Genomic DNA, 12220 nt, shown 5'->3' with positions numbered 1-12220 from the left:
TCTGAGGGTAATAAATCTTTTCAAAATGTGAAATAGATTTTACTTGCGTTTATATGCCGTGATCAGGTTTGAGGTGTTTTAATGAAAAATGTACGCCACAGACCTCCAATGCAAACATTAGGGGAAATATACACTGAATTTATATACGATTCATTACAAATTCTCAATAAAGGTATACTGAATTATGGTTATAGAAAAGTTTTTTCATGGGTCCTTTGATAAACAAACAAGTTCTACTGTACAGGTATATTGTGCTTTTTCTATTCATAAAATAAAATAAAATTGATAATACATGTATCTGAATTGCTTTTATTTTGGTAACTTCACACACAGTAGCCAGAGACAAAGTGAGTCACAATGATTTGATAAACATACTGAAACATCACTTTTTATACAACATGAGGCTGCAAGCTTCCTTTAAAAAAACCCTTTCCTACAGCAAACTTTCACCATCTCTTTTAAATATTTTTGCTTTTCAGCAATTTTTTTAGATTTACAAATATTAAAACATTAAAATATAACAATCAGATCAACTGAATGTTAAGTTAAACTATGGATTTAAAAAATACCAAAAAAAAAAAATAAAAATAAGAAATTCCTTCCCTTAAAAGAGTTGTACCTTCACATACATATGACAATGCACACATAACAAGAATGTCTTAAACACAACATCATGTAAGGAAGGTACTACTAATCCATTAACACAATAAATTATCAGCTTATAGAGACTCTGTAATTAAAAATAAGCTGAATTTAAACACCATTCTCACAAGACTTTTAAAGTTTGGAGCATCAGTCTCGAACCTCCACCCTCACTCCCTGGTATCGGGCATGAGATGAAGGCTTGTCGTACGGTGTTCTGCGGATGGCTTTTAGTTTGTTGCGGAGATCAGATCCACCAGAGGAAGAAGATGTTGACATGGCAACTGACTTTCCCGAGATTCTGTCCCTAGCGTCTTTCCTGCGTCGTGGTTCAGGGGAGTGTTCTCTTTGTCGCAGCAATTCTGGAGACTCCTCTGTCTTCTGTCTTTTATTCACCCTATAAAACATAAAAACTAACATGTTATTTTGTAGATTCAACTCAAAAACTTTTCTGCTTGCATTGTAATTTGTAAATGTAGAATACATGTACATACATGTATGTATTGTATTGCATGCTTAAGAATGCATGAAAACCATGGTTTAGGGTACCCATTGTAAAGGTGGAAAAAGAAAAGAAATTCCTAAAAACATACTTGAGATGACAATTAACTAATATATAATGTAGGATATTTTTACACATTCAGATGTTTTGTTAGCATTCACCTTTTGCTAATCTTCTCCTCTTCCACATCGTCAGCGTACATTCTCATTGTTCTCTTCCTCGGAGGAGTGGCCAACAAAATGTCTAGTTCCTGCTCCATCAGGGCCGCCTCCTCATCCACCTCAGCCGCCTTGGTGGTCAGTGTCAGGTCAAGGTCATCATCTGACTCCTCCTTGGGGGGCAGATCCTCTTCTTCACTTTCAGGCTCCCTTACTTTGGGATTTTTCTCACCAAGTATACTTCGTAATCTTTCTTCAATTTCCTTTTTACTCTGTGGCTTGGCACCTGTTTTTATCATTTGAAGACAATTTGACAGATTGAAAGATAGTTATTACCTACATATAAAAAGGTACATGTAGAACACCAACTCCAGTCTTATCTCCCTCAAAACTGCGTTTTATAAACCTTTTACTGATACATTAATACGATGGTACATTTTAAATTCAGTTGATTGTAACACAATCGCTGTGTTAAGAAAATATATAGGAAAAAATTCATATTGTTATGCATGCATATAAAAATCCAGTTTATTTCACTTTTATGGAGGTATAGGAGACACCTCCATTTCATGACATTCACGTACTCTCTTTCAAAATTAACTTTACTATCCTCATTCTGGAATACAATGTATCATGCCGAATAGAACATACTATGCTAGTTGGTCTTACCAAATTCTTCAATTTCATCAGTTTCCATTCTAACATTAACTGTGTCATCACCAAAGATGTCCTCTACATCGTCGTACTTTATGGTCGACCTCTTTGCACTAAGGGCTGTCTTTGCTTCCCCTGTTTGTTCCTGAAGCTGTTTGGAGCGGAAACTCTCCTTCCTTTATGCAAAAACAAAAACAGTTTCAGACATGTTAACTTGACAAAATAACTACTGTTACAGAACAACATATATCAAATACTCTGAAACAATTTGTCTTGCTACATAGAACAAGAATTATATAATATACTCTTCATCCAAGTTTTACAGTCAATTAAAAAACAATTACCTGGACTTGCTTATCAAACCTCTTTCATCTGCAATGAATATAAGTCATCATATTACATAAGGCAATGACAAAGGAGAGGTGAAGAAATAACAACTTTTCTTTGAATATTAAATAACAATTTTTAACCGGGTTTTCCAACGGAAAAATCCGGTTATTAAAATGGTGAAAATGGCGGGCGGGCGGCTGCCAAAAGGGTATCCTCATTCATTTGTACGGATAACTCCTCCTACAGTTTTCAAAATAAGAAGTTGTTCTTTTGCTGATCAATTGTACATATATCAGAGGTGTGCATATTACTAGGATTTTGATTTCCGATAATTTATCAAAAAAATACCAGCTTTTGAACTTAGTCATTTTTTGGCAAAATATTGCATATAGGGTACCCTCATTGTACGGATAACTCCTCCTACAGTTCTCAAGATAGGAAGTTGTTCTTTTGCAGATCAATTGAACATATATCAGCGGTGTACATATTGGTAGGATTTTGATTTCCGATAATTTATTGAAAAAATACCAGCTTTTGAACTTAGTCATTTTTTGGCAAAATATTGCATATAGGGTACCCTCATTGTACGGATAACTCCTCCTACAGTTCTCAAGATAGGAAGTTGTTCTTATGCTGATCGATTGTACATATATCAGAGGTGTGCATATTGGTAGGATTTAGATTTCTGATAATTTATCAAAAAAATACCAGCTTTTGAACTTAGTCATTTTTTGGCAAAATATTGCATATAGGATACCCTCATTGTACGGATAACTCCTCCTACAGTTCTCAAGATAGGAAGTTGTTCTTTTGCAGATCAATTGTACATATATCAGAGGTGTGCATATTGCTAGGATTTTGATTTCTGATTATTTATGAAAAAAATACCAGCTTTTGAACTTAGTCATTTTTTGGCAAAATATTGCATATAGGGTACTCCATTTCACTTGATACGGGTTGACATGGATTATGGATACAGTTCACATAAAAGAAAACCCGGTTTGCTGTCACATTGACAGCTTTTCACTTGTTACTAAATGGAGTCTTTTTACAAGATGCAAAATTACTTTCTCCTCAACAAAATTGCATATTTCAGGCTTAAATACCTGTATATCAGCTATAATGACAAGACACAAATGCCCCATCTACATTTAAAATAGGTAAATGCCAGAAATTTGTTCAATACATAGAACAACGAAAGGGAGGTACCAACATCAGATTTAAAATTATTCGATGTGCAGATCCAAAAAATTCTCCATTTGGGGGTGGGGTGGGTGGTAGGGGTGTTTCTATTTAGGTTTAAACTTTCTACGGGGGAAACAGACCCCCTACCCTGTAGAACCCTGTCTGGATTCAAAGTTCAACAGTATATAAAATGTAACTGCCTCAAGAGAGCATTAATTTGTAGGGCCACACATCTATCTTTATAAGTTTGTTACGTATACAAGTCTGATGGTAACAGGTTTAGTTACACAGGTTTATGCTGAATTTTCTATCTTACAAAGCATTTTTGATGTCATCTTACCTCTGTTATTTGTTCCTCTGTTCTTCTGGTACATCTTGCCTGTTTTCTCTGTGCTATGTAACTTTTTATCAGCTAAAATATGCCAGAAGAAGAGAAAAGTTACATCCATATACAGTGATTCAGAAGAAGACTGACATATTTTTGTTTCTGATAAACATGAAGAAATAAATGCACAATTACCAATACAAATTTTTTTTTAACTTAAACATCAATGAACCAATGACGTATAGCTAGAGTAACTATACCCACAAATACGGATGCTTACTTTTCATGGCATATCTCAGAAAGAGATACTTTGACTTTTTTAAGGGCTTTCCAAGACGCCATTTTCCAGGTGGCCATGGAATTTCTGGGGGTGTCCTTTTGGTTGGTTTGACTTTCTCTGCCTTGCTTGTGTCATCTTTTGCCACCTTTACTTTCTGTTTCTTTTCTTTGTTCTACAAATTTCAATCTTATGATGGTAAAATTTCATTATTACAAGAAACACATGACCTCTTGAAATATAAAATTTAAAATCATTTTTTTTTTTTGTCCTACTAAAAGCAAATATATTCTGAGGTAGCATTCTGCAATGATCTATACACATTGAGTGGCAGATGTAAATGAACATCAATTATTTAAACACACAAGTAAACATCTAACATATTCAGCTTCCTCAAAAAAGGAAGTTCATAAATGTCACTGAAAGTGAAGACAATTTCCTCACCTCTTCATCTGGTGATGAGGAAGAACTACTGCTGCTGTCACTGCTGGACCCACTTGAGGAAGATGATGAGGATGATGAAGATGATCCTGAGCCATTGGATGATGATGAAGATGATGATGATGAACTACTGCTGGAGGAGTCCTTGGCTTTATTTGATCGTTTGGAGGACCTCTGGTCTTTTCTGGACTGTCTCTCCTTTAAGGAGGATGAAGGCTTTGCTTTCTTGTCTGATGGCTTTTCTTTTTTACTGCTTCCTTTTGAGGATTCTAGAAACACAAATAAAGCATTAGAACAATCTTAACTCCAAAGCAATATTGAAAATACTATTAGCCTACTGGGGCATAAAAACTACTCTCTAGAATTCATCTTTAAAAAATTTACTTTGCACTCAAGAAAATAAAAATAAAATTTTTTAGTATCAGAATTAATTTTTTAAAATTTATTATGATAAGATCTTGCATATTTACCTGACTTTTTCCTCTTTTCACTGACTTCCATGTCTTTGCTTCCCTTTTCTATTTTGTCTCCATCATCCATCAAATCTAGAACAAAATCATCCTCATCATCTTCCTCCATTTTCTCTGGTTTGGAAACCTCTTCTTTTTTACTCTGACTGGACACTTTTTTAGAAGACTCTTTGGCTTTGGCTGAGGATGTTGGCTTCTTGCTGCCCTGTTTCTTCTTTGAGGTCTCCTCTTCATCTTCAGAGGAACTTGAGGAGGAAGATGAAGATGAAGAACTGCTACTGTCCTTCTTTTGCTTCTTCACGAACTTCTTCTTTCTTGGCTGTTTTGTTTTGTCTTTTCCTAAATTTTAAAGATCAATTAATTTAAGGTAAACTGGTAGTACTTCTTGAATTTTTGAGGACAAAAGAAACTTCCAAAATGCAAAAAAACTATCCATTGGTAGTCAGTAGTTATAATTATTATTGGTGTTCTGTTATTTTGATTAATACAGAGTAAAAAGCACTTCTCAATTTATTCAACTTTATTCAAGATACATGCCTCTCCATAAGACTTATTTACTTTCAAAGTTCAAAACCATTTTAAAACCAAAATGAATGATTTTGACTCTTCCAAATACGGTATATAGTCAAAGAATCTGAAATTAATTTACATTATCTTTGTCATGGAATGCTCAATTAAATTTCCCCATCTAGCCTAAAAATATTAAGATTATCTTACCCATATCTGTGTCTGAAGTTTCTTCTGCCCGACTATCCCCTAGCTTGACTTGGTCATAACTCTTGCTGAGTTTAAGCATGGCTCTGGCAGTGTAAAGAGGGTCCTGCCAAACGACATTACCTAAAAGTAGCACAAGTAACATCCAATACAGACCCATGAAATGAAGTAGTGATATAAATGTTTATTGTATAAGTTATAACCTATGAGGTAACCATGTTTCTGAGCTTAATGAAAAATTCAATGGGTAGAAAATGAATGATTAAAAACTATGATTGAGAAAAAACTGCGAAAAACTATTTTATTTTATATGCTTGCAAAAAACGTTTAACTTGAATTCCAACATTACTATTCACAATAAAGGATATCTACAAGTGAAGGAATAGTTTAATATAGTGTATCTCCCACCATTACAATGGTCAGGTGAATGATCTTGATATAAATAACTTACATGATTGATCATCAATCCATTCAACATCTCCAGGATTAAATTCTCTGTAGTATTCAAACACATCTTTAGTATTCATGTCTTTGAGGCCACGGAAATGAATCGCCTCGAGACGAATTCCTCTACGATCTTCATCTATTTTGTCTTCCTCTAGACCCAAGCTATACAATAAAATAAATAATAATCTTGAATAATAATTTAATTTTTTAAATGACATGATGAATGGCAAGTTCACATCTCAGAAAAATGCTGAACTCATACCTTCTGTATAACTCATGGAGGTTAAGAGATGGATCTCTTTTTGATATTTCCAATCCAAGTCTTCTTGCCCTGTCAAGTTTTGGGTTATACTTTTTCTGAAAAATGAAAAAAAAAAAAAATCTTTAAAGTACAACCAACAAACAAGCTGATAGACCATTTAAGAGAGAAAGAAAAAAATTCAAAATGATACTTTCAAAGAGGAATTAAATAAATGAACTTACCATGATCAAATCTTCTGATGGACTTTCATATTTCTGCTGGACCTGTAAGGTTAATTGTCAATAAGCATGATAAGATTGCAAAATAATATACATGTACCAAAATTGAAATGGGCAGAATTAAACCATATGCATAGTATCAAAGTCTACCCAATTTTTTCCTCCCCTGATCTTTGCTCAAATTGGGTTTGTCTTTACATTTCGAATGATCAGCTCTAAGAAAGCAACCAGAATTTGGACATGGTTTCATATGAGTTTTGATTGACTTTCTTGAAATTATGGGCAGAAAGTAGCCCTGACTTTTACCCCATTTCATTTGTAACCAGCAACAAAGCACTGTTTTCTGGTGACCGAGGTAACATACCGGTATATTTAAGAAATAAACAACGTTATTTAGTGAACATGGCGTTATGAATAGCAATTGCTCTGCTGGCATATTCCATGATGCGCGCTAGCGCATCATGGAAAATATGCCAGCAGAGCAGTTGCTATTCATAACGCCATGTACACTAAATAATCGTTGTTTATTACTTATATCTGCATTTTACTACTCGCAAATACCCTGTATTAGCCTAGACCTTAACTTTTAGCTATTGCATCAAAATTAATCATTCAGACTGTAATGTATCTTTTTAATTCACATAGATTTGTTAACAGAATCAATGATATGTTATAACAGTAATTCTTTTAAAATATTATTATAAGACAGGTTTTAGTATTAAATACATCAATTTTATGGAGTTGGAGAAAAACACATCATGTATCGTATAGTGGTTTAAATCTATAACGTCATGGAAAAGTATATATAACGTTACACCTTTATGACGTCATAGTATACTGACAGAGCAATTGCGATTATAGAGAAATAATTGCAACTCCTTCGTATGGGCTTACAGTGGGAAAGAACAATGGAAATGCAAATATTTAAGAAATAAACAACGTTATTTAGTGAACATGGCGTTATGAATAGCAATTGCTCTGTTGGCATATTCCATGATGCGCGCTATTACTTATATTTGCATTTTACCACTTGCAAATACCCTGTATTAGCCTCGACCTTGACATTTAGCTATTACATCAAAAATAAACATTCAGACTGTAATGTATCTTTTTAATTCACATAGATTTGTTAACAGAATCAATGATATGTTATAACAGTAATTCCTTTAAAATGTTATTAAAAACATGTTTTAATATTACATGTAAATACGTCAATTTTAATGGAGAGAAAAACACATGATGTATCGTATAGTGGTTTAAATCTATAACGTTAGGAAAAGTATATATAACGTTACACCTTTATGACGTCATAGTATACTGACAGAGCAATTGCGATTATAGAGAAATAATTGCAGCTCCTCCGTATGGGCTTACAGTGGGAAAGAACAATGGAAATGCAAATATACATGTATATGACACAACTGTTTACTTTTTTCCCACTAAATGGTTTAATTTCAACCTTTAACAATGCTATATTTTCTTGATGACAAAGGGTAACAGGAGTGACAGACCTTTTAAGCAGGGAGTGTTATTTGATTTGGTTATAATGGGTTGCCAAAGAGATCCCTATATCAAGTTATCAACATTTGATAGACAATTCCAGTTTACAGGCAATCTTATCTTAAAAAAACTTATTAATTATATTGACAAAGAACTATATATGATATGGGCCTAAAATGGCCACCTAAAATGAACATCATCATTTTACTGTAATTCTTTGTTTTCTTTGTACAGATATATATGTGATGTTTTTACATAATGTTCATTTTGATTCAACTGCCCACAATTTAGAAATAAGTTATCCTAAAGACAACCTCTTCTCGTCATTTTTAGCATAAAACAGCTTGTTTTCATGCAGTTTTTCTTTCAGAAAACATAGAGTGCAATAATAGTGCATGCTTGAACAAACAAAATATTTTAATCAGAGATGTATCTAGCAAAGACTAATAAGTGACAAAAAAATTTCCTTGTTCAAGCATGCGCTCTATATTTCCCATTCATAAAAAGATAAGAAAAATGTCAATTTTAGACTGATTTTGATTGAATTAGAGAAATAGTGTCACTTCTGATGTCATATACTACCAGTGAGTGCAAATAAATAGGTGAAAAATATATTTTACATCAACTCTTCTAAAATATAATAAAACATTTTATTGTACCAAAAACACTTATGAATTATCGGGGCCAAATATAACTCATATCAAATATAGTTCTTATATATAGTAGTTATAAATTCATCTCACTCTTTGAAGGCAGGCATAATATTATAATGAAAGTCATTTTTTAACTTGAACTTTTTGATTACCAGTCTGTTCTGGTAGGAGTCAGTTTCAAGTTGACTGTAATTCCAAGGCCTCTGAATTTCTATCAATAAGCCGTTTATTGGAGAGAGAGAGAGAGAGAGAGAGAGAGAGAGAGAGAGAGAGAGAGAGAGAGAGAGAGAGAGAGAGAGAGAGACCCTATCTATATATAAATAATGTATTTATATATAGATAGGGTACCATATATTTCTTTATCTTCCCATACATTTAACGGCTTATTGATAGAAATTCAGAGGCCTGTGATAATTCTTTATAATATCATGTCACCTTTGGTCTACTTGAATGGCTTGACAGTTCCCCCAATCTGACATTAAACTCCACCGGGGAATCATCACTCGAGTCATTTATCTCCCCTTCTTCACTCTCGGACTTTGATTTAATCACTCTACTGTCTTCACGAGTCTTTAGTAGCTTTGAGTCCAGTCGAGAACCTTTGTCACCAGACTTTTTTCGATTTCCCAAGCGGACATTAAATTCCACGTTATCCTCCTCAGAGCTTCCACTGCTTTCGACTTCTTCATTATAATCAAGCTCTTCGTCTTCAGACACAGCCACCCGATCGCGTCTTTCATCGTCAGATTCCGTATTCTCGATACATATTTTTAAGTTAGGAAGTTTGTGGTCTGTGTCTTCGTCCATCTTGAAACAGGAAGTATTGCAAAACAAAAAACCAAACACGCACCACCATTCCGGATCAAGTCCGGTTCGCATCCTCAGTGACGGTCACGGTGGACCCCTCAGTAATGTTATAATAGTTATACAGTATGATAAACTATACTGAATACCTCATAGCAGAAACAGGTGCATGTGTGTTGCTTTATAATATTTTGAGAGTGAAAAAAAAGTGTAAAATTGAATACGGGTTTTCTATACTGAAAGAGCAGATATGGGGATATACAAATTTCATAAAAATTTTTTTTATTCAAGACTAGATTAATATCACTATATTGAGATCATACCAATAACTGAAAAAATCATTAATTTTATCCCCTTTTTGTGCTATAAAAATGCTCTGGTTTACATGTTTAGCATTTGTACAACATATATGGATCCGATTTACTATCATTTGTCTGTATCTTATTCAAATTTAAGGTCAGACGACACGTTCCTCAATTTGAGATAACTTTTTCCAGGAATTTGTTAATGGTTTACTACTACTTTGACAAGCTTTCTTGCAAAAAATTAGGGTACCTTACCAGGTATTCTGCAAAATACTAGAGTATGCAATTTTCTATATTTATATAATCTTCTTGAAAATACACTTGATTTGCTGATATAAAAATAAATACATCTACAGCATAGCGAAATTCATTATATTAGAACTCTATCTCCGCCGGGCCGGGGCTTTGAACTCACGACCTCTAGAACTTATATGCTTCTGGATGTCCCCGGAGCGGACACGGTTCTAAGTAAATTTTTATCATTTTTAAAGTAATTATAAAATTAATATTTTTTATTGGAACTCTTTATTACGAGGAGATACAAAAAAGATTCTCGAGGAACGTGTCGTCTGACCTTAATTAAACACCAGTAAAAAATTTTTTTATTTCATTTTAATCAGCTAAATATATCACAGAATGCCATGATAACACATATACATACATCAAATAAAAAAAAAACCAGCCAGTATCACAGCACTATGCAACTTCATAAGAATCAATCTGTTCAATATTGTTATTATGTAGATTACATGACATACAAATGATAGACAGCCCATAATAGCTTTGTTAAAAAGCTTATTTACAATGGGGTCTTTATATAACAGTTAAGTTAATAAGAACAATTAAAAGTGCACTACAAATTTACATAATGGAATTTAGGCAGGATGCTGAAAAGGAATAGAGCATAATGCTTTGAAAAATGACGTTTCCTCAATTATTTTTTAATTATAACTTCAGGCACGTAGCATCAGATTTTCTTTTTCTCACAGCAACTAATTTTTTAAAGTTTACATATAAAAAAATTGAATTATCATGGAGTTAGCCCCCTCACTTTTTTTAACGATGTAAAAAATTGATATGGAAAGAAGGAAATTAGGATTGAAATTGAAGTTATATACTATGCCAGCCCCCCCCCCCCCCCCCCCCCCCCCCCACGGATTAGGATTTTGAAGATTTTGGGAAAGTCTTATTTCCTTTTTTTTTTTCTTTTGCTTGTCAAGATTTTTTGGATGAGTCTGCCCCCCCCCCCCCCCACTTTCAAATACGATGCTACGTGCCTGAACTTAAAAGTAATAACAAAACATAAGAAAAAATGGATTTGGACAAGCAGTCATACATCTTGTATTCATTCTTTTAATGAAAAGAAGATGGGTGAATAAGGCGTGTAAAATGCCCATATGAGGAATGATTAGTTACTGCAAAATTAAAATATCATTAAATCTGATACTTTAAAAAAAATAATTGAAAACAATGTATATTTAACGTAACATCGATTTGTAACCCTTAAATATTTTAATTACTTGCAATAGGTTGATTTAAACAAAACCTCCAAATAGTGTCATTTTTAAAACTCCATATTTTTGTCATAGTCTAAATGCGGTTTAATGGAATTTGAACCGATTTTAATCAACAAAAATGTGGAGAGATGACCCACTATACTTTAAAAATGCCATTTTGTAGCCCAACAATTGAACGTTTTAGAGAAATAATACAAGTCCGTAAATTCCAGGCACGTAGCATCGTTTTTGAAAGTGGGGGGACCAGACCCATCCAAAAAATCTTGACAAGCAAAAAAAAAAAGAAAAAAAAAAAGTAAATTTAAAGTTTCCAAAAATCTTCAAAATCCTAATCCGGTGGGGGGGGGTGGGGGGGGGGGGGTGGGGGGTGGGGGTGTAGATTAAACTATACTTCCAAAAAATAAAAATTCTTCCCTACCAAAATTTTTCTCCCTCCAAATCATGAAATTCCTAATCCGTGGGGGGTGGGGGGGGGGGTAGAGGTAACTTCAATTTGACTCCTCATTTCCTTATTTTCATATCAATTTTTTACTTACTTCCAAAAAAAGTGGGGGGGGGGGGGGGCAACTCCATTATAATTTAATTTTTTAATATGTAAATTTTAGAAAAAATTGTTGCTGCGAGAAAAAGTGGGGGCATGCAGGCCCCCCCCCCTGCCCCCCCTGATGCTACGTGCCTGAATTCGTGGCCAACGTCTCATGTAGCATTTAACAACGCACTTTGTTGTGAATGAAATGGCTCGGTGGTTAGAGCACTAGACATTAAGTAACTTTAAAAATCTTTAATATTTTAACATAATGAAAGATAACTCAAACT

The 12220-nt window shown here is 33.8% G+C and overlaps 1 protein-coding gene across 1 annotated transcript; it reads right to left on the bottom strand.

Annotated features, from left to right (window-relative positions):
• Window positions 1-289: 289 nt before the first annotated feature.
• LOC128188323 (nuclear cap-binding protein subunit 3-like) lies at window positions 290-9587 on the bottom strand. The gene is made up of 13 exons (XM_052859303.1): window positions 9214-9587; window positions 6629-6670; window positions 6408-6502; window positions 6150-6307; window positions 5702-5821; window positions 4985-5323; window positions 4518-4783; window positions 4077-4248; window positions 3812-3883; window positions 2301-2328; window positions 1972-2132; window positions 1306-1588; window positions 290-1039 (listed from the first exon to the last, which is right to left on the bottom strand). Exons 1-13 carry the CDS (start codon window positions 9583-9585, stop codon window positions 793-795), a joined length of 2355 nt encoding a protein of 784 aa, XP_052715263.1. The 5' UTR covers window positions 9586-9587; the 3' UTR covers window positions 290-792.
• Between the last annotated feature and the right edge of the window lie 2633 nt (window positions 9588-12220).

This window comes from Crassostrea angulata, chromosome 6, assembly GCF_025612915.1.
Source record: "Crassostrea angulata isolate pt1a10 chromosome 6, ASM2561291v2, whole genome shotgun sequence".
Taxonomy (NCBI): domain Eukaryota; kingdom Metazoa; phylum Mollusca; class Bivalvia; order Ostreida; family Ostreidae; genus Magallana; species Magallana angulata.
Note: the sequence above shows the minus strand (reverse complement) of the source record. Positions and strands in the feature narration are given on the sequence as shown.

Bases quoted from the DNA above. Each gene is read 5' to 3' on its own strand.
- LOC128188323 (XM_052859303.1), bottom strand. From the start codon at position 9,585: ATGGACGAAGACACAGACCACAAACTTCCTAACTTAAAAATATGTATC. The intron at 2,329-3,811 runs GTAAGATGACAT...TATTCATTGCAG, and splicing joins CAGAGGAACAAATAACAGAG to ATGAAAGAGGTTTGATAAGC. The intron at 2,133-2,300 runs GTAATTGTTTTT...TTTTGCATAAAG, and splicing joins GGTTTGATAAGCAAGTCCAG to GAAGGAGAGTTTCCGCTCCA.